Here is a 23,365-nt window from a genome sequence, read left to right on the forward strand (position 1 = left end):
TTCTTAACAGTAGCAAAATTTCAGTTATGAAATAGCAACAAAATAATTTTATGGTTGAAGGTCACCACAGCATAAGGAATTATATTAAAAGGTAGCGGCATTGGGAAAGTTGAGAACCGCTGACTTAGAGTAAGGTTATTAAAGCAGAAACAAGCAGATCTCTGCATTCAGGCCTAGCCAGGGCTACATAGTGAGTCCCTGTCTTAGAAACACACACACACACACACACACACACACACAGTTCTTAAGTGTATATAGTTCACTGATATGAAAATAGACCACCATTATCCTTTACTTCATAAATCCAGCCAGATGTGGTTTTTAACAACCAGTACATCTCAAAATGGAATAGAAAACCTTTGTTCTTTACATTTAAGTTTTCACAAAGTGTATTAAATAATCTGATGTTTAACATTAAAGGCTTGCCACATAATACTTTTACTTTGATAATCTAGTAGGTTTAGGATTTTTACATAAATCAACCAGCATTGTTTTGTAAGCCAACATTTGTCATTGAATGACAAAAATGTCTAAAACCAGAAAACTGCTGAACTTAGACTGGACTAAAATACCATTCGTACACACTTGGGTCATTTTGTTACCATTTTCCTCATAGAGTTTGATATTAGCAGTTTTTAGTGATATTTTGTAGTTTTTCTTTTTGTGTTAAATACAGGTTGCAAATAAAGAAATAACAGCATTTACAATTTTTTGTTGCTTGAAATAAGAAAACAAAATTTTTGAAATTCTTTCCCTAAAATATTTTCTTGTTTTATTTTTTGTTTTTGTTTTTTTTCCCAAGACAGGGTTTCCCTGTGTAGTTTTGGTTTCTGTCCTGGATCTCGCTCTGTAGACCAGGCTGGCCTCGAACTCACAGAGATCCGCCTGGCCCAAAAATATTTTTTTTTACATTTTATAAGTCTCCTTTGAAATACATTTTGAAATGTCTTCTCTGTTCTTGAGTTCCTTCTCTACTCTTCTCAGATCCATAAAGGTAGAAGCCCAAGTTTCACAATCAGTATAAAATACTTTTCTTAGTTATAGTTCTCTGACTTTGTCCATAATACTATGTATGTTTTATTATTACAGTGTAACCTCCCTAGGTTCAATATGATAGGCACTTTGGAGGTTAATAGAGAATGATAGTATTTAATAAAGATATTTAAGGAGCCAACTTTAATATATTAAAGAGGGGAGAAGTTGGAGGCAGGGAAGCCAGTTAGTTATATAAATATTGTCTTAAGTCCTTAAAGGCAAAAAAAAAAAAAAAAAAATTGTGGTGTTGATCTCTGTTGTGCTGTGTTCAATATTACAATATTGTGTAATTGTTCAAGTATTTGTGTAATATACAATACGCAATATAGCTATGTGATTCTCTTCCTAAATTTGTGAACCATGGCAAAACCCAAACCATAAACTCTGTTTTGTTGGTGAAAAGAAGAGCTAAAAGACCTGGAGTAATATGTGGCAGTGAAAATAAAGAGACTGAAAGGCTATGGGGCAAAGAGTTAGTGGTCCCACTGAAGGGTTAATGTGGAATACAATGTGAAGAATGAACTAAGCAGACTCCAAAACCACACAGTGTGGGAACTAAGGAAAGAAGGTAATGGTCAATGAAAAACTGAGGAAGGAATGCCCACTTGCTTTGTTTTTGTTTTTTCTTTAAGAGATATAGCTCATTAGGTATTAGAACAAAAGCCATTTGGAAAATGCCTATAGATGATGGGATTTTTTGAACTATACATTTAAGACCTATATGCAAATAATAGGTAGATTAAAGCAACTTGTGAATTGGTTGTGAGCTCTGGGAATTGAATCCTCCAGCTCCTCTGCAAAAGCAACAAGAGCATTTAACCTCTGCTTGTCTAAGATTATATGTGTGGATAAATTTTGATAATAGGAGCAGACTGCTGTGGTCTAGGGAGATGACTTGGTAGGTAAGAGTGTTTTCTGCACAAGCATAAGGATCTGTATTTGGGTCTCCAGTGCACACATAAGAAGTCAGGGCATGGACCTGCATCTATACTCCCAGTGTTGCCGAGGGAGGTGGGGGGGAGATGGGAGTATCACTAAGGCCTCCCGACCACCAGTCTAGCCAGTAAAGGGCCAACTCCAGGCCTAGTGAGAGGCCATTTCTCAAAGAAATAAAACAGAGTGCAATATAGGAAGATACACAACATCCTCCCCTGGCCTCTACATACATACATACATGTGTACAATTGTAAATAATACCCATAAACAAAATAAATTGGCTGTTCAAGGTTGTGGGATTATTTTCCCTTCAAAATTGAATCTGTATTTAAACTGTGCTTTATTAAGAAGAAATTCTGAGCCAGGCATGTTGGCACATGCCTTTAATCCCAGCTCTCAGGAAGCAGAGTCAGGTGGATATCTGTGAGTTAAAGGCCAGACTGATCTACATAGAGAGTTCCAGGACAGCCAGATCTGCATAATAGAGTAACCTGTCTGAAAAAGACCTCCTGCATCCCTACACTCCCCAGAAAAATCTGTCATCAGAAATGCCACTAACCAGTTTACTTTCCATTACAGTGTAGTTTGGCTTGAATAAGTTACCCTGGATGTCTTCATTGTAAAGGGGTTATGACATGAGTGGAATGCATAAGAAGGAATGCAGGGATGGAATCATTGCTCAACAGCAGTAGTAGAGAATCTTATAAACAGGTTCTCTAAAAAGAAGCCACTGTTGAAATTCCAACTGTAATTTCACCTGCATAGTTCAGAAGGGTTTGTGGGTTTTATTCCAGTTTTTTAAACTTCCATTAGCATTAGTCACATTCTAGGTAATTGAAATTTAGAAAGAGATCAGTAGTTTTTACAGGAAATGTTAATTAATTTAGTTGGGAGGAATTTTTTTTAATAATCTTTCTTTTTAACCCTTTGTAACCAGCAAGAAGTTGAGAAGTTTACAGACCTAGAGAAACTCTACCTCTACCTTCAGCTGCCTTCTGGTCTCAGCAGTGCAGAGAAAAGGTAGCCTTGTTCTTGTCCTTGTCTTTGTCAGAACTGCCTTGTTTGTAGGATGGGGCTAAGCTGTGTGCGTTAGGATTGGTGGGTGGTGTTGTATTCCTAGGGTTTTCAGAACTCAGACTGGCAAAACAATAGGTCATTTGGGTGTTTGATAATATTTGGTTAAGTATTTACATGCAGATTTTACTAATTCATTTGTGTTACTGGCTAAAAACAGAAATGTAAGTTGGGTTTTGCTGTATAGGCCACTGGGAGTATTTATGCAGTATAAAAAATTGTGAAAAAAATAACAGAAAACTAAAGAATAACCAGGTAAGTATTCTGAAGACTAAAATATAGCGTTGTTTTAAATGTAATGATAAGTAAGCACATCATAGGATGTAAGAGGAAAAAGAGAATGTACAGTGTTGAGCATAATTCTCTTGGTACTTAAGTACTTGGGATATTGCTTTAGTTTCATCATTAAAAACACTTCCATGGAGAAAATTGTTCTTCAGATTCTATTCATAAGAGTTTCATTACCTTTTAAGTATTTCTTAGGATTCATTTCACTCACGTGCTATTTTCAACATTCTATTCATTTAAAATTGTACATAAGAAGAAATGCAGTAAAAATTCCATTGCTTTTACCTGCTCTTGCCTCATACCAAATGTAATAACTATTTAAATCATTTCCTGATCTAAAAACATGCTCGGTATTTTGGAATCAGATGACTCTTCTAGGAAGCTGAGATTAATGTCAGAATCAATAGAAAAGCTTGCCTTATACTGTCTAATACCGATTTCATGAGATCAGCTTATTAAAGTACTGCCAGATAATAAAAATTCATGCTTTTGGTTTGACATGGTAGTTTATGCCAAGAGCCCAATTGTGTGAAGGGTTGTGGTGGGATATTAATCCTCTTGAAATCTCTCCCCTGCATTCTAGAGATGTAGTGGTTAGTATGATTTCAGGGTAGGTACTTCTACATGGCAGACCAAAGGGAATATAAAGAATTTACCATAATATTTGTTTTAAACATTTAATGATTTAGTAAGTTTAGGCAAATAAACAGGCAAGTAAGTGAGGAAATACTCACACAAAGGTAATTTTGGCCAAACAAACCTAATGTTATTATATCCCTACCACCTATCATGCTTTTGAATCCAAACCAGCAATGGAATGGGTCAGTAATTGCATTCTGACACTGATTGTAAAAACTGGCTCACAGTCACAAATGAACAATTTGTCTATAGATTACTGAGTATCTACTATATGTCCTGAGTTCATTTTGACCTGTTAATATGGTTTTTGTTGTTGTTGTTGTTGGGTTTTTTTTTTTGTTTGTTTGTTTTTTGGTTTTTTTGTTTTTGTTTTTGTTTTTTGGTTTTTTGGTTTTTCGAGACAGGGTTTCTCTGTGTAGCTTTGGAGCCTGTCCTGGAACTCACTCTGTAGCCCAGGCTGGCCTCGAACTCACAGAGATCCGCCTGCCTCTGCCTCCCGAGTGCTGGGATTAAAGGTGTGCGCCACCACTGCCCAGCTGTTAATATGTTTTTAATGTAACGTTTAGGCCTTGCTTAAAAATTATTAATGGGGGCCGGGCTAAAATGTGTTTATATTTTATGATTAGTGATCAGAATGCCATGTCATCTAGTCGAGCACAGCAGATGCATGCCTTCTCCTGGATTCGGAATACCTTAGAGGAGCATCCTGAGACTTCACTTCCCAAACAAGAAGTCTATGATGAATACAAGTAAGTGTTCGTGTCTTACGGTGTGATGTATTACAGTGGATGAGTACTATGTGGTACTGTGATTAATTTTGTCATTCCTTCCTTATTATCTAGCTACTAGTTGGGCACTGCTTTTAGAAATTTCCAAGACACCTTCCAGCTCTAAGCTTCTGTGGTAGAATGAATACAGAGCAAGATTATTAAATGAGGGGTTTGTCTAGGGTTTTGAAGGTAAGATGATGCCATAGGGACACTGAATTAAAAAGATTCTTACAGAATTTCTAGAATGGCAAGAATAGTGGGAGGGACTAGAGGAACAGTGGATGACAATAAAGAAATCAGTGCATGGCCAGGTGGCAGTGGCGCACGCCTTTAATCCCAGCACTCAGGAGGCAGAGCCAGGCAGATCTCTGTGAGTTCAAGGCCAGCCTGGGCTACAGAGTGAGATCCAGGGCAGGCGCCAAAACTACACAGAGAAACTCTGTCTCAAAAAAACAAAAAGGAAAAAAGGGGGAAAATAAAAGAAAAATGAGTGTATAACAAAAAACTAGGGGCTGGAGAGATGGCTCAGAGGTTAAGAGCACTGACTGCTCTTCCAGAGGTCCTGACTTCAATTCCCAGCAACCACATGGTGGCTCACAACCATCTGTAACAAGATCTGATGCCCTCTTCTGGCCTGCAGTCATACATGCTGTATATATAATAAATAAATAAATCTTTAAAAAAAAAAAAAAAAAAAACTAAAATATGTCTTTATACTTGGATTTTTTTAAAAGTCACTTTGTATGAATCTAAAACTATTTAATCCTCCATGCCAACCAAAGAATGTTGTGAGTTATTTATTCAAGGATAAGAGAAATCAGTGACTTAAAAAAAAAAAAAAAAAACACTGACACACAAATAACTTTGATATGTAAATAATATAGGAAACAGAAGTGTATAGGTTAGAGGGTTTCTAAGACAGATCATGACCAATAAGTGTGAAATTCAGTCTTGCTTAGTATGTTTATAATTTATTTGAAAGGAAGAATTCATTCTGGTAGAATAAATAAAGACAAAATTTTGTGGTTATTGAAACATCAAACTAACAAGAATTAATTTATTGTAATATAGAATTTGGAAGAAAATTATCAAATGCTGTTGTTAATTAGTCTAAAGTAATGCAGAGAAGCTACAATTATTGAAAAGATTGTTAGTATCAAAAGAAAACTTTCTAGCTTTACTCATAATTCTTAACAGCTCACGAAAGGGAACATAGTAGGGTTATAGAAAAAACAATGCGTACTTGAAATGAGCAAGAGAACAAATCTGAACTAAGAGCTTTAGTGTTTTGTCTTAAGAAAAGTTGAGCCAGGCGTTGGTGGTGCGTGCATTTAATCCCAGCACTCGGGAGGCAGAGCCAGGTGGATCTCTGTGAGTTCGAGGCCAGCCTGGTCTACAGAGTGAGATCCAGGAAAGGTGCAAAGCTACACAGAGAAACCCTGTCTCGATAAACCAAAAAAAGAAAAGTTGAAACTGAAAGTTGTTCATTCCTACTCTCTGAAACTGTCTAGTGAGTTTCTACTGTGTGCTGGACCCTGAGTATTTGAGGAGACTGGCACTAGCTCTGTCCTCACTCAGGATATATATACATATATGTATATAGTGGTTTAGTGTGGTGATGCTGTGTACCTATGATCTCAGACTGATCCAGGAGGATTGTTCTTTTTTTTTTTTTCTTCTTTTTTTTTGGTTTTTCGAGACAAGGTTTCTCTGTGTAGCTTTGCGCCTTTCCTGAAACTCACTTGGTAGTCCAGGCTGGCCTTGAACTCACAGAGATCTGCCTGGCTCTCTGCCTCCCGAGTGCTGGGATTAAAGGCATGCGCCACCAACGTCCGGCTGATCCAGGAGGATTGTAAGTAGAAAGTTAGCCTGAACTACATAAGAAGCAAGAAAAGACAGAGGAGAAAAGATGTATATTTAGAGTAAGCATAGATCCAGTGCAAGTAGGATAATTAAAATAGAGAAAACATTCTGAAACTTCTAAGAAGTAAATCTGAATTCAGTAAAAGAACAGTTGTATGATATGACCCTGAGTTGAAGGTCAAGAAAATAGATGTTGTCAACAAGCTTCTATTACCTGGGCAAGTGTTTAACTATTCTTTTATCATTTAGCACATCTATAAAATGAAAAAATTGAAGATGAATGCTGTAAAATTATAAACTCATCTGTAGTAGGAAATGTTGAAATTATCCAAAGATGTCTTGCTAGTTTCCTAAAAGAAAAATTTGACAAATGATTTTTAAGACTTATTTACTTATATATTTTATGAATATGGGTGCTTTGTCTTCATGTGCACCTGCACACCTAAAGAGGGCCTCAGATGCCTTATATACAGTTTTGAGTTGTCATGTGGGTGGTAGGAATTGAACTAACTCATCATCTCTAGAAGAGCAGCCAGTGCTCTAAACCTCTGAGCCGTCTTTCCAGCTCCAAAAATGAAGTTTTCATAGTAGACTAAGAAGAGACCTATGACATTCATGTATTCCTAAAGTGTTGGCCTTGCACTATTCAACAACTCATATCACCAACAGAGATATCACCTCTATTTGTGAAAATGCATGAAAGTAGTAATATTTTCCTAAAAATAATATGTTACTATTATATATGATAGTGAATTTTTCTTTGAAATCAAGAATATCAAAGTTTTTTTTTTAAATAAAAGAGATTAAAATTTTACATTGTTAAGGAAGACTAGTAACACTTTCAATCTTGAACCATTAATTTGCAAATTAGTTGAGTTCTGTGAAGAATGTCATTGGAAATTTGATGAGAATTACATTGAATCTGTAAATCATTTTTGTTAATGTAGCCATTTTTACAATGTTCTGCAAAACCATGTTTATGAGAGAGAGCTGTTTCCACCATGTTACTTCTTCAGATTCTTTATTCAGTGTCTTAGTTTTCATGTAGAGGTCTTCTATGTCCTTGATTAGATTTATTCCTAAGTATCTTGTTGAATATGGGATGGGTAGGTGTTAAATTGTTATAAATAGTATGTTTTTCCTAGTTTTTTTTTTTTTAGCAAGTTCATTACCAGTATATGGAAAAGTAACTTTTTTTGTGTGTTGGCTTTATATTCTAATACTTTGCTGAAAGTATTAATCAGATTCAAGATTTTTTTAGGGTCTACATTTTAAATGCAGAATCATGACATTGCCACATAAGAATAATCCTTTCCTATTTGTCTCCTGTTTGTTACTTGTCTTATTGCTCTAGCTGAGATGTCAAGAATTGGGTAGGGGTGAGTTTTGTTTGTTTGAGAATTTCATACATTTTGTCCATATCCTTTCCCTTCCCCCACCTTCCTACTGCTGTTCCATCCATCCCACATCTCCCTCTCAAATTCACGTTCTCTTCTGAATCCAGTTAGTGCAACTCATATACTCATGGGTATAATGTTGACCAGTGGAACATGTACAACCAACCAGTAGGCTCACCCCTGAAGAGGACTTGCTTTCTCTCCCTCTGCAGCCATCTGCTACCTTTAGCTCCTCAGCTAGGGGAGAGGCCTTCTGAACTCTGCCCCCGTCTATGCTAGAATGCTGGCTAATGTGGTCTGCAGGCAGCTGTAGCTGTGGAAAGTTCATGGATGCACCTTCCCTGTCACGACGAGAAGAGGCTTTCAAAGCATCCTCCCAGTCTTCAGGCTCTTACAGTTTTCCCACACCTTCTGGGGTCATTCCTGAGCTTTGGGTCTCGGGTGGTATAGATATCCTATTTGGGATTGGGTACTCCATAGTCACTTTCTCACTACATTTTGACCAGTTATGATTCTTTGTAATAATCTCTGTCTGGGGCTGGAGCGATGACTCAGAGGTTAACAGCACTGGCTGATCTTCCAGAGGTCCTGAGTTTAACCACATGGCGGCTCATGACCATCTATAATGAGATTTGATGCCCTCTTCTGGTGTGCAAGGAAACATGCAGACAGAAGAACACTACATAATAACTAAATAAGTCTTTCTGGAAAGCAAAAAACAAAAACAAAAAAAACCTCTGTCTGCTGCAAACAAGCTTCCTTGATGAGGGGTGAGAGCCGCACTTCTCTGTGGGTATAAGTATTTAGAAGGCAGTTGAATACTAGGTCAGTCTGGCAAAATGGTAGTAGTAGGTTCTCTTCTAGAATCTGTGACCTCCAGCCACAGGTTCTTGGCTAAGTTTACAGTAGCAAATAAGAGTTTCTTCCTGTTGAACTGGCCATAAGTACAGTCAAACAGAGTTGATTACCTTCAAGATATTAGTGCCACTAATTCACTAATGCAGGGCCTGTTGTTATTGTGGTTTGTAAGATTTTCAGCTGGGTGGGACTGTTGAGAACTTTACTCCCGCATTCTGCTTAACACCTTTCAACACCATGAAAGCTAGCAATCAGGAAGGAGGCTTCCAGATCATTACCAGCTTGATTTCTCCAATTCCCATGACCAAAGTATATGGTATCTTCAGCTAGAGGGTCTTACCTTCAATCAAGAGCTGTTTTGAAGCTGAGTGGTGGTGGCACACACCTTTAATCCTAGCACTCTGGAAGCCGTGGATCTCTGTGAGTTTGAAGGCAGCCTGGTCTACAAAGGAAGTTCAGGACAACCAGAGCTGTAGAGAAACCCTGGGGCAGGGGATTGGGGGCGGGGTGTGAATAGATTGGAGAGAACTGACACTCTTGTCTTGTTCCTGATTTTAGAAAAAATGTTTTTAGTTTTCACTCATATTGTAAAATGTTTTCTATTGGTTTATTGTATAATCTTTATTATGTTGAAATATTTTTCTTCTATTCCCAGCTTCTTTGGGACTTTTATCTTGAAGTCACAGAGACATTTAACCTGATCAAAAGCTTTTTCTGGATCTATTGAACTGTCATACCATTTCTGTCCTTATATCAATTTATATTTTGCATTACATTTATTAACTTATATGTGTTAAACCAAATTTACATCCTTGGAATGAAACTGCCTTGGTCAGGGTATTTGATCTTCTGTTTATGTTCTTAAATTTGGTTTACCTGAATTTCTTTGAAATTTTTGCACCTGTATTGACCAGGAAGATTAGCCTATGGTTTTGGGGTTTTTTGTTTTTGTTTTTGTTTTTAATATTCATTTTGGTATCAAGGTAATGAATGCTGGTTTCATACATTAGGTTAGGTAGTGTTCCTTCCCTCCTGCTTTACAGAAGAGTTTAAAGAGCTTGCTTGAAGCATTTGTAGACTCAGCAGTGAATCTATCTGGAAATAAGCATACTCAAAGAAGTACCTCACTGGTCCCCTAGATGACTTTAATCCCTTGAGCTGACAGTGGACATCAACTGTCACAGAAACATAATGTGATTTTTGTACTTTGCATTTCTTTAGCTAGACATAAAACCTGAGATAATTATATAACAACATAAATTTTTATCTTTAATAACTGTCCTTAATGGCTGCTATTTATCATGTAAATCATGTTTAGATGCCAGTTTACATTCTTCTAGGTTGTTTTAACCTTCTAGTTGTACATACAATAATGGCATTATGAGTGAACACTTAACACATCAGTATCTCAGAATAAATCCTAATATATGAAACATCTAAAGACTTGTGCATTTGTAATTTGGATAAATGTTGCCCAACTGGAAGAAGTAGAATTTTTTGTTTGTATATTTTTCATTTCCTGTATTATTTCTGTGTATTATTTTATTGTTATCACTTTTGTTTTCCTTTGGTTTTTGTTATTTCATTGTTGGAGATTTTCTTCTTATGTCTGATAATCTTTCTGTTATCTGTACTTACTTTATTGAGAAAGTATCTAATATAGCCCAAGCTGACCTTAACTCACTATGTAACTGAGGCTCTCTCTTGATCTTGTCTCTGCCTCAGCCTTCACTTCTTGGATTACAGGATTACAGATATGAGCTACCACCATGTCCAGCTGCTATCTGTTTATATTTAAATTTGGCAGGCAAAATAAAACCAAACTTGGGATGTTCGTTTATTTCCATAACTTGCAATCTGCCACACAAAGTCTGGGATTGCACACAGTAACTGAAAGAAGCAGTTTTGTTTTGTTTTGTTTATTTTCTTAATGTCCCCTGCAAAGACACATCTTTTTTGTTATGTTTTGTTTTAAGATTAGTTTATTTATTATGTATATAGTGTTCTGCCTGCATGTATGCCTGCAGGCCAGAAGAGGGCGCCAGATCTCATTACAGATGGTAGTGAGTCACCATGTGGTTGCTGGGAATTGAACTCAGGACTCGTGGAAGAGCAGACAGTGCTCTTAACTGCTGAGCCATCTTTCCAGCTTAAGAAGCAGTTTTGAATTGTAGAAAAATTGGTTAGTCTTGGTATTGTTTTTTAGTAAATAGCCCTTTTACTTATTTTGTTTCACTTTTTATTAGTTTTTCAGGTTATATAAAGTAATGGGTTTCATCATGGAATCTTCACACATATGTCATTATACTGTGTTCTCATTTGTACCTTTCTTCTACTAACTTAACCCAGGCCTCTCCCTTCTTCCACCAGTTAGTCTCTATCTTTTATATTTTATTAGCTTTCTTACTTCCCACCTCCTGTAAAAATTTTCTCCTTTTCTAGTCTTGTGACCTCCAAGCACACATACATCATATATGAAACATTTAGGTTCTACACGTAAGAGAAAACATAGTGTCTTTCTGAGTCTGGCTTATTTTGTGTAACATAATGGTTTCCAGTTGCATCCATTTTCCTGCATTGTTTTATTTATCTATACAATTGTATAAAATTCCACTATGTAAATGTACCACATTTTCCTTATTCATTCGTGGCTAGTTCTTTTTCTGTCTGTTATGAATATTGAACCTATAAACACAAATGTATAAGTATCTCTGTGAAATGTTAAATTAGAATCCTTCAGGTCTATACAAAAGAATGGTACAGCTGCATGGTATTAATATGTTCATTTTTAACTTTTAAAAGATGTGTTATGACTCATGTGTTTGATGGATTGGGTACCCATGTGGAGGTCAGGATAACTTTGTGCAATCTGCTCACCCCTTCCACCTTTTCATGGGTCCTGAGGATGGAACTCGGGTCGGCAGTCTTGAGTGGTTCCTCCATGCTTCCCTCCTCTGCTCCTGCTTGACTTCCTGGCCTGACTTCCCTCAGTGTTAGACTGGGATCAGGCCATGGAAGCCAGATAAACCCTTTCTCTACAAGTTGCCATTGTCAGTGTTTTTATCACAGCAACAAAAAGCAAAACAGAAAAGCCAGCAGGTGCTTTTCCTGCTGAGCCATATTGCTGGTACTGTTTTCAGGTGTTTTGTTTTGTTGGTTTTTTTGTTTTTTTGTTTGTTTGTTTGTTTCCATAACTAATTTCCATAGTGTCTGCATAAGCTACATTCCCACCCTCAGCTGAATATGAGTTCCTCTTTCTCTTTCCCTTACCCTCACCAGCATTTTTGTCACTTCTTTTCCTGGTGACAGCCATTCTGACTTAGGTGAGATAGAATCTGAAAGCAGTTTTAATTTGCATTTCCCCAGTGGCTTATAATGTTAAACATTTTTATATTTCTTTTAGAAGCAGTTCATTTATTGATTGGACAGTTTGGTTTTGAGGTGTTTAATTTTTACACTAACATCCTGGTTGTTAGTCACCTATCTCATGCATAGTTAGTTGCCAAAGTTTTTTTTTCCATCCTGTAAGTTCTTTTCTCCTTCTAGTGATTAATACCTTTGTTGGGGGAGGGGGGGCTTCCTAATTTGATATGATCCCATTTGTCATTTCTTGGGATTATTTCCTGTGATATTAGAGCAATATTCAGAAAATCCTTGCCTGTGCCTATATCTTTGAGGTGGCTTATTATGTTTTCCTCTAGTATTGTCCAAGTTTCAGGTCTTAACATGAAGTCTTTAATTAATTTTTAACTGAATTTTGTATTGGATGAGAGATAAGGATCATTTCATTCTTCTATATGTGGAATCCATTTTTTGTCTTTTTTTGTCTTTTTTTGTCTCAGTTACAGATCTCATTGTCTTTCTCAGTTCATTTTGGTAGTTGTGTGTTTCTAGAATTTTGATCATTTCTCATAGCTTAATTTGATGGCATTTAGTTTGTCGTCATTTTCTCTCATAGTAATTTTTATTTCAGTAAAGTCAGTAGCAGTGTTCTTCTTTCATCCCTTATTTTGCGTAATTTGAGTGCACTTTTTTTAGTTCTTCTCTCCCATACCCTTGGTCAGTTTATCAACTTCATTGATCTTTTCAAAGAATCAACTTTTGGTTTAATTTTTTCCCCTAATACTATTTCTTTCCTTCCCACTCCAATCCTCTTTTTTTTTTTTTTTTTTTTTTTTGGACAGGGTTTCTCTGTGTAGCTTTGCGCCTTTTCTGGAACTCACTTGGTAGTCCAGGCTGGCCTCGAACTCAGAGATCCACCTGGCTCTGCCTCCCGAGTGCTGTGATTAAAGGCGTGCACCACCACCACCACCACCACCACCACCACCCGGCCTAATCCTCATATTTTTTTCTTCTTTTTTTGCTTGTTTTTAGTTTTCTCTCTCTCTCTCTCTCTCTCTCTCTCTCTCTCTCTCTCTCTCTCTCTCTCTCTCTCTCTCGTTCTCTCTCTCTTTAGCTTAATGTAGCTTAATGTAGAAGAGTGAGTTTGGGCTTTTCTAGTGTTGGCATGTGTAGCTTTGTGTTCTGAGTGCTGCTTTGACTATATCTCACATGTTTTGTTGTGTTTTAATTTTTATTTACTTCTTAAAGTATTTTGTAATTTCTCTTGTTACTTCTTCATTAGCTTACTGGTTATTTTAAAATATTCTTGATTAATTTCCATGTATTTGTGAATTTCCATGGTTTTAGATAATAGCATAGATGCTCTTTGAGACTCTCAGCATACTGTTCTCTTTCTGGTTATTTGTTTTAGTTTTTTTTATGTTTGAACTGCTGTGTCTTTGTGTCTATAGTTAACCTGATTTGATCATGTTTATGTTAAACCTGTTGTACTAATACCTGACTTAATTAGAATTTTGCAATCTTTTACATTACTACTATGCCATCAAATTAAGCTATGAGAAATGATCATAATTCTAGAAACACACAACTACCAAAATAAACTGAGAAAGAAAATGAGATCTGTAACAGAGACTGAATTAGTGATTTAAAAGTACCAACAAAGAAAACCCCAGTTCCAAGTGGTTTCAATGGTAATTCAAAAACTCTCACATTGGGGCTAGAGAGATGGCTCTTGCAGATAACCCAGTAATTGCTGATGAGGTATAAATTACATTTGTTGGTTTTGCTGGTCATTTTCTGTGTGCTATACCTCATTTCATTCCTCTTCTCCTATTGATGTCTTTCCATTAAATAAATGGTTATTTTCTAGTAAGTTACTTTCTTTTTTTCACTTTCTACATTTTGGGTTTTCTTTCTCTTTTTTTTTAAAGATTTATTTATTTATTATGTATACAGTGTTAGGCCTGCATGTATGCCTGCACACCAGAAGAGGGCACCAGATCTCATCATAGATGGTTGTGAGCCACTATGTCATTGCTGGGAATTGAGCTCAGGACCCCCATAGAAGAGCAGCCAGTGCTGTTAACCTCTGAGCCCATTTCAGGTTTTCTAATAGTTGCCCAAGATATAACAACTATCATCTTAATTTATTTCAGAATCTAGTTTGGATTATACCTACAAAAATACATAAATATGTTTGCATGTGTATGTCTGTTTCCCTTACCCCGTACATTTTTTCTATAATGTGCCATCAGCCAAATTTATAATTGGTGTTATATGCAGTTGCCTTTAGTTCAGATAGGCGAATATCAAAAGTCACACATGGAAAATACATTTACTCCGTACTTTATATTTAGTTGGGGTTTTTGTTTGTTTTTTGTTTTGTTTTGTTGGTATTCTTTCTTTATTCATGTGAATTTCTTTCAGAGCTGCTATCTCATGCCAGTTTTAGCCCAACTGACTGCCTTTAGCATTGCTTGTAGAACACATCTGCTAGTATTGAATTGGAATTTTGTACCCCTCTGGGAATACCTTCATTTCTCCGTCACCTTTGAAGGATGGCTTGTTTTGTTAGAAATAGACTTCTTAGTTGACATGTCATCTCACTGCCCTCTGGTCTCCTGTTTTCTTACGACAACGAAGCTGTAGGTCTTACTGAAATGAGCATTTGTACATAATGAGCCACTTCTCGTTTCCTTCAGAATCCTACCTTTGGCTTTGACTTTCAGCTGTCCATAATGTGTGGTTCTCCAAGCTTTAGTACTTGTTTGTTGTACTTCTGAGATATGTAAATTAATTTTTTTCTTTAACTTGGGTAATCTTTAGCTGTATTTGGTTTTTCGAGACAGGGTTTCTTGTGTAACATCCTGGCTGTCCTTGAACTCAGTATAGACCAGTTTGTCCTCAAACTCACAAAGATCCGCCTGACTCATGCACTACCCTGCCCAGCTGCTGTGGGGTTTTTTTTGGGGGGGGAGGGTTGTTGTTTTTATGAGCATTGGTGTTTTGCCATGGTTGTTGGGTCCACTGGGACTGGAATTACAGACAGTTGTGAACTGCCACATGGGTGCTGGGAATTGAACCCGGCTTCTCTGGAAGAGCAGTCAGTTCTCCTAACCACTGAGCCATCTCTCCAGCCCTGCTGTTGTTTTTTAAATAGTCTGCCTTTCTTCTCTCTATCTCTTCTTTGGAACTCGGATGACATGCAAACATCTCAAGGACTCTGTTTCTTTGTCTTCATTCTTTTTTTCCTTTTGGTCTTCAGAGATGATAATCTTCTTAGTTGACCTTATCTTCATATTTGCTGACTTTTTTTATGGACTGCTCAGATCTGCTTTTTGTTGTTGTTGTTGTTTGGGGTTTTTGTTTGTTTGTTTTGTTTTGTTTCGTTTTGTTTTTTCCGAGACAGGATTTCACTGTAGCTTTGCGCCTTTCCTGGATCTTGCTCAGTAGACCAGGCTGGCCTCGAACTCACACAGATCCACCTGCCTCTGCCTCCCGAGTGCTGGGATTAAAGCTGTGTGCCACCACCGCCCGGCAGATCTGCTCTTAAGACCCTATTGAATTTTTCTCACCAGTTATTACAATTTTAAACTAAAGTTTTGAGTACTTATTTTCATCATAGCAAAATTTTATTACATATTTTCTAGAACTATAACTTTTATTAATATGTGCAGTTTCTGTCTTTCTGTTGATATTTCCTGTTTGTTGAATTTGGTTTCCCTTCACTCTGAGTATGTTTTAAGTAGCTGGTTTATCGCCTTTGTGTAGCAAGTCCAGCATCTATCTAGACCTCCCCAGGCATAGCTTCCAATGATTACAATTTTTTTTTAGGCAAAGGTTTTGATTATATAACTCATAATTCTTTGTTGCAAGTTAGACATATAATATGGTACTCTAGAAATGAGATTGAGTCCCTGCCCAAGGCTTGTGTCTGTTGCTTCTTACAACTGTTTCTCTTCCCTTTCTTTGGGAGGGGGCGGTTTCAAGACAAGATTTCTCTGTCTAATAGCCCTGGCCATCTTGGAACTCACTCTGTAGACCATGCTGGCCTCAAACTCAGAAATCCACCTGCCTCTGCCTCCCAAGCGCTAGAATTAAAGGTATGTGCCACCACCACCCTGCTAAGGAATGATGATTTCTTAAGTGACTGTTTTGAACTATACTGTGTTACTATGTCTGCCTACTGAAGTCTACCTAGCTTAATAGTCAGCTAATAAGATTAAGATTTCACTAAGTACCTGGAACCAATAAATCTCCCAGTCTTTATTCACCAGAAGTCTCCATGAGTGTGTACTGGGATTCAGCATCAACACACAAGGCATGGAATTAACTGTCCTTAGCCTTCACTTTCTGCTTTAGAGAGACTTTCTCTTTAGTCTAAGGTAGGGCTTTCTCAAGTCTCTTGAGCTGTCCACAACCCTCCAAATACATGTGATTTTCTAAGAGTCTCAGGACCATTCAAATTTTTCGCCGCAACACATCCATCTTATTCCCCAGCTTCTCTTTACTCTTTCTGGTTAGTTTACAGTTTCTGCAATTGTAGTTTGCATGCAGTCTTAGGCAACCCACAAAGCAAAATACTTGCTTATAATTATTTTTTTTTTTTTTTTTTTTTTTTTTTTTGGTTTTTCGAGACAGGGTTTCTCTGTGTAGCTTTGCGCCTTTCCTGGAACTCACTTGGTAGCCCAGGCTGGCCTCGAACTCACAGAGATCCGCCTGCCTCTGCCTCCCGAGTGCTGGGATTAAAGGCGTGCGCCACCACCGCCCGGCTGCTTATAATTATTTTTAACCACTTCTCCCCATCCCATCTCCTCAAAGGATCTTAATACTGGCTAAGCTCTGCTAGATCAAGTTCGATATAGACAGCCTTCTAGGAGGTCAAACATGGTAATTATTTATATACACAATAATTTAACTCTATTTTAAACTGCTGCAGTCTTTCAGGCATACTGATCATTACATAGTTATCTCAAATAAATCAAATGATTGTCAAGAGTAATTGTTTGATCTTAATTTTAGTTCTACTTAATGATACTAACGGTTCTAACCTCATCAAGGCCTAACCTAAAAGGCACTATAGCACAAGCCTGGGAACCAATTGACTTGGGGACAGCTGCAATCACCTACACTATACTGTGCACTCTGGCATTCTTGGGTGTCTGTGACAAACTCCAGAGCTAGTGTACATAGCCATGTCTTAGCTGTGTGTCATTGCTCTGCCCCAAAATAGGGAGCAATATGAAAGAAGTAAATTATTTATAGGTAATATCAGGCACTTTCTGAATTTTCTCTACAGACTCAATGTAATGTTTCTTTCAAACATTGGCATTTCAACAGTCGTTTTCTTTTACCAAATTTATCTTTGAAATTACCACAGATGTATTATTTGATTGACATTTTAAAGAGAACATTATCCAAACATATCTCTGGGACTTCCCTACATTTTTTTTTTCCCAGACAGAGTCTAACTGTGTAGCCTTGGTGGCCTGGAGCTCACTCTGGAGACCATGCCGGCTTTGAAGTGACAGAGGTTCCCTTGCCTCCTCTGCCTCCTAAGTGCTGGGTTTAAAGGCATGTACCACCATGCTGCCTAGCTTCCCTGTGTTTGAATTTGTTGTCATCTGTAACACATGAGTGGTAAGATTCATTAAAATAACAGGATGGACTTGGTTAAAAAATTGTTAGAAAATAATTAGAAAAATAACCACCTTAATAAATTATTCTGTATAAATATTAGAAAAAAAATTGATAGAATTTTGGTTGCATCCCAAGTATCCAGGGTACTTACAGCTATTAATTGGCAGTGTAAGTATCTAATCCATAAGATACGTAAATTAGATTAAATTAGACCAAACCTCTTTGTACAAATTCCTATCTATAAATTTTCTAATAAAAAATTTACCTCAAGGATTTGAGAAAAGTGAAGTAATACTTTTTATAAAGAATTCAATGATGTAAGATCTGGTCAGTTATTCTCTTGACTGTCTGCACTCATCTTCTCTACTGTGTTTTAGAATATTTTTGTAGATTAGATAATATTACTTTTGCACTATGTAATTAAATTGTAAATGACATGAAAAGGTACTAAAGACTGAATTCCATGTATTTGAGTGACTTTTTCAGTCATATTAAATGATAATTGTGCTTTCAGTCTTTAAAACATAATTTTAAATAAAGAACAAAAGAAAAAGACCAAATAATCTCATTTTAAGAATGATGTTAGCTGGACAGTGGTGGCCACACTCCTTTAATGCCCGCACTTGGGAGGCAGAGGCAGGCTGATCTCTTTGAGTCCGAGGACAGACAGGGCTACACAGAGAGAGCCCTATCTTGAAAAACAAAAACAAACAACAAAAAAGGGTGATGTTAGAGTTATTCTATAAACAGAACATTTTTTGTTCTTTAGTTTTTATATGTTGCCTAAAAACTACCTAACTATATGAGTTAGGTGTTAATTGACACCAAATCTTGCTTGAAGAATCCTGCATTTAAAGCAGGAAAATGAGATGTAAACTAACCAGCATCTTCCTTTGGCCTGGCATGACCCACGGCTTATAATATAGACCTCATTTCAAACCCATGACTGAGTGTACCCTATATATGCTCCATAAATTATACTTTAAACAGAATCACTATTCAGAACTTTACAATGGGTAAGAATGAAATTCTTTTTCTTCAAAAATTAAAACCACTGAAATCTAGAGAGGCAGGCCACCTTACAGTAGAGTTGTCATAATCAGGGAGGGACTCACGTGAGGTAACTCACTATTTAACAGTATGGCTGTTTCTGTGTGTAACAAGAAGTTAAGCTGTACAACTGAATTCCTTTCTCATTCTAAGCTTTCACAAAATTAAAGGGATACAAAGGGAAGAGGTGACTCTGGACCTTCAGGACCTCACATTGCCCTTGTTGTCAGCCGTACCAGTGGAATAAAATGTTGGTACAGATGATCTCTAAGGTCTCTTAGTTCACATACCATGTTTCCGTGTTGAAACGATCTCATGGCATTAACAGTGATGTCTGACACTGATGATGTGAGACTGAACGTTATCTCTGTGTGAACTCGCTGTATGTGCAGAAATGATAGCTCTGCTAGATGAGCTTACATGAGTACATTTAGGACCCTGAGTTTAACCAGATGCTGTTGAAAACAGTGCTGTAGACCTTTAGAGTGAATCCAGCAAATTCAGTCTGAATTTAATGTGCAGCTCTCAAGAATGAATGTTTATAAATTATCCTGAATTACTGGAAGGCCCATTGCTTCACTTTATTTACCAGACTGTACTGAAGTAACACCATACTGTGTGTTGCTGATTTCTGTCACTTTTTAATTGGTCTGTCCTTCTTTTGCAGGAGCTATTGTGACAATCTTGGCTACCATCCATTAAGTGCTGCTGACTTCGGAAAAATCATGAAAAACGTATTTCCAAACATGAAGGCACGCCGTTTGGGCACTAGAGGCAAATCTAAATATCCTTTATCAGAATGCTATCAGTGATCTCTTTTGGCTCATCTGCTATTGTAGCTCAGTTGGCAACTACATTTAGAAATAAATGTAAATCAACAGCTCAAAATCCTTAGAAGAATAACTACAAATGTCATTTCCCCCAGCTGTTACCAAGCTACATAAGAAATAGCAAGTGGTTTATGAGTTTATAAGATTCTGATAGATTTTATTTTTTACTTATTTATTTATTTTTGGTTTTTCGAGACAGGGTTTCTCTGTGTAGTTCTTGGTACCTGTCCTGGATTTCACTCTGTAGCCCAGGCTGGCCTCGAACTCACAGAGATCGGCCTGGCTCTGCCTTCTGAGTACTGGGATTAAAGGCATGTGCCACCACTGCCCAGCCTATATTTTATTTTTTATCGTTTTCACTATTTTATCTATTTTCATTCATATTTTTGTGTGTATACGTGTGCATGTGTCCTCAGAGACCAGGAAAAAGTGTTATATTCTCTGGAATTGGAGTTACAGGTAGCTGTAAACCTCAAAGTGTGGGTTCTGGGAACCCAATCCAGGTTCTCTTTAAGAGCTGCAAGAGCTTTTAAGCACTGAGCCATCTTTCCAGCCCTCCTTATCACTTTACTATCCAATCACCTTTGCATTAATAATAAAAATTAAGAAATTATGTATTTAGTAACTGTAAATTTTATCAATAAAAGTGGAAAAAAGATGTTAGCTTATCTTCTTTTTCTTCTCTAATTCAGAAACATGGGAATCTGCCTGGTAATTGATAGACAGACAGACAGATAGATGAATAAGTGAAGATGTGATAGATAAATAATGATGATGTTAATAATACACTCACAGTTGTTCTTGTCTTGTAATGAAAGATCAATATTCACTTTATTTTTCTGGCACCCATTAAAGGGGAGCATAGAAAAAGCCCTTCTTGTGACAGAGCCCAAACAGAAGTAAGGGGAGGAAGATTAAGAATTTATTAAAGGTTTTTTGATCCTAGAAGATTGTAAAATAGAGACTATCTTTTATTAGAAATGCATTCATTTCTTCCTTGCTTAGTTAGCTCTTGACCTTTTTAAGGCCTTAAATTAGCTACTGTGGTGATGAGAGAAAGGGACGAGGAGGAAGGCTGCCTTTCTAAAGGAGTCACAGATGCATTTGAACCACTCTACCCTTGTTTCCTGAATACAGATAGCAAAGGTCTTGATGTGCCTTTGGCATGTTACAGGTGATAATCCTGTATGTTTCAGTGGAAAAAGAAATGTAAAGGTTAAAGCCCTTGTGATACTCTCAAGAGCTGTTTTTGTCCCTATGCCCTGGACTCAAGTTTCCCATCCCTTTGCCAGGTTTCCATCTGCTGGTTCCTTCTCTGACCTGCTTGTTGCTGGTGGCTGGCACTGCATAGTGGGAACATTTATTCCTTTCACTTAGACAGTAATACTGAACATTCTACAAGAAATGTTTCGTTTTGAAAGCATGAAAATATTCTGAGTTTCTACTAGTAAATTGTGTTTTTACTGACGAATTCAAAAAGTAGGTGTTACCTCCTGGTGATTGTATTGTCATTTCATGTACAGTTCTTTCTCAAGTGCTATCTATATAGGCAGTCCATTTAATTTAAAGTGGTTTCAACCTTAACTGTTTATCACATATTGCTACAGTGGACTAAGGAAAAAAGCTTTTGTTCATATGCCAACACTGCCCAACCTTGACTTTCATAAAACTGGAGATGGAGTAAGGATTCTACCATTTCTTTTTTTCTTTCTTTTTTTTTTTTTTTTTTTTTTTTTTTTTGGTTTTTCGAGACAGGGTTTCCCTGTGTAGCTTTGTGCCTTTCCTGGAACTCACTTTGTAGACCAGGCTGCCCTCGAACTCACAGAGATCCACCTGGCTCTGCCTCCCGAGTGCTAGGATTAAAGGCGTGCGCCACCACCGCCCGGCGGGGGCCATTTCTTTTTAATAAAGAGAAATGTACCTTTAGTTGAATGCATTCTGTACAATATCCTGGTTCAAGTCACAAACTGAGAACTGTTCTTTCTACAAATAACTAAGAAGAGGGAGAGAAAAATCACCCACAGTGGCCAAAAGCTGCTTGCAAAAATGACCTACATAAACATGAAACTCAGAAAAACAGTCCTAAGATTACTAATTTGTAGATATGTCCATAGTGTATATTGATGATGCCTGTTTGCATAAGGAAAAAAATTGTAGGATAGCTATAGTATGATCTCTCTAGAAAAGAAAACAGGACTACTAAGCAATATAGTTTTTATTGATACTAAAGCTTTAGAACTACCAAAAACATCTGTTTATGTCTAGCTGCCATTTTTGGTTGGTTGGTTGGATTTTTGTTTGTTGTTGTTGTTTTGAGACAGAGACTCTCTATAGAGCCCTGTCTGTCCTGAAACTCACTATATGGACTACAGTGGCCATGAACTCACAGAGATACACCTGCCTCTGCCTCTCAAGTGCTGGAATTAAAAGTGTGTGCCACCACACCAGGCTGTAACCATTTAAAGTGCTATATTTACCCTGCACTTGACTGACTGTTCTTTACTGATTCCCTCTATATGCAAAGCTGTTACGTGTCCTCCAACAGCTCCTATATACTGTTTTGTCCTGAAATGTATGTTGTATCTTCCAATAAGAATACATATCTTCAGGGGCTGGAGAGATGGCTCAGAGGTTAAGAGCACTGACTGCTCTTCCAGAGGTCCTGAGTTCAATTCCCAGCAACCACATGGTGGCTCACAACCATCTGTAATGAGATCTGGCGCCCTCTTCTGTATACATAATAAATAAATAAATCTTAAAAAAAAAAAAAAAGAATACATATCTTCAATGTACTTCATTTCTCTGGAATTATTGCTATTGTCATTGTAGTTAGTTTATAAAGTTAACTTTTTCTCTTTGCTTTATATAGTTGGAAGGAGTTGAACCATCTGGGCAACTTCAAAATATTGATGAAGAAGTTATCTCTTCTGCTTGCCGTCTTGTGTGTGAGTGGGCCCAGAAAGTGTTAAGCCAGCCATTTGACACCGTCTTGGAATTAGCCCACTTCCTTGTGAAGAGTCATTATATAGGCACCAAGTCAATGGCAGCTCTGACTGTGATGGCAGCGGCACCAGCAGGTATGGAAACTGACCGACCACGTTGCTCTATTTAGGGATGGTAGCAGGAGAGCTCGGGGCCAGTCGGATGGCACAGTACGTAAGGGCACTGGCTACAAGCCTCCTGATCTGAGTTCAAACCTCAGAACCTGCATGGTGGGGGAGATGACTGACTCCCCTCCTGCAGGTTGTCCTGTGACCTCTACAGGCAGTCCGTGGCGCGTGTGCACCCATGAATAAGGGAATAAAAGTTTAAAGAATTCATTAATGAAGAATCTGACCAAAGAGCTTCATGAGTTCATTTTTACTCCAGTTCACATTAAATACAGATGTTTTATTAAGCCAACAAAATGAAAACTATTTTGTTATATTGTAGAGCTTAATCCTATACTTATGTATACTGCTCTGCTGGAATAAACTATTTGAATTTCCCTATAATACTGTTTGTTTGTTTATGTGTTGATTGTTTTTTTTTTTTTTGTGGGGGGGGGGCATGTTTCTCTGTGTAACAGCGCTGGCTGTCCTGGAATTTGCTTTGTAGACCAGCCTGGCCTCAAACTCACAGAGACCCGCCTGCTTTTGCCTCC

General features: G+C 37.4%; 1 protein-coding gene across 2 annotated transcripts in view; it reads left to right on the plus strand.

Annotated features, from left to right (window-relative positions):
- Positions 1 to 23,365, plus strand: part of Rfx7 (regulatory factor X7) — a 98,227-nt gene that overhangs the window by 63,522 nt on the left and 11,340 nt on the right. For both annotated transcript variants that reach the window (XM_042281244.2, XM_042281243.2), the window contains exons 4-8: positions 2,909 to 2,991; positions 4,599 to 4,721; positions 19,560 to 19,676; positions 21,318 to 21,402; positions 22,592 to 22,799. In XM_042281244.2, the coding sequence (XP_042137178.1) occupies positions 2,909 to 2,991; positions 4,599 to 4,721; positions 19,560 to 19,676; positions 21,318 to 21,402; positions 22,592 to 22,799 (616 nt within the window). The remainder of the gene's footprint in view (positions 1 to 2,908; positions 2,992 to 4,598; positions 4,722 to 19,559; positions 19,677 to 21,317; positions 21,403 to 22,591; positions 22,800 to 23,365) is intronic.

This window comes from Peromyscus maniculatus, chromosome 7, assembly GCF_049852395.1.
Source record: "Peromyscus maniculatus bairdii isolate BWxNUB_F1_BW_parent chromosome 7, HU_Pman_BW_mat_3.1, whole genome shotgun sequence".
NCBI classification, from domain to species: domain Eukaryota; kingdom Metazoa; phylum Chordata; class Mammalia; order Rodentia; family Cricetidae; genus Peromyscus; species Peromyscus maniculatus.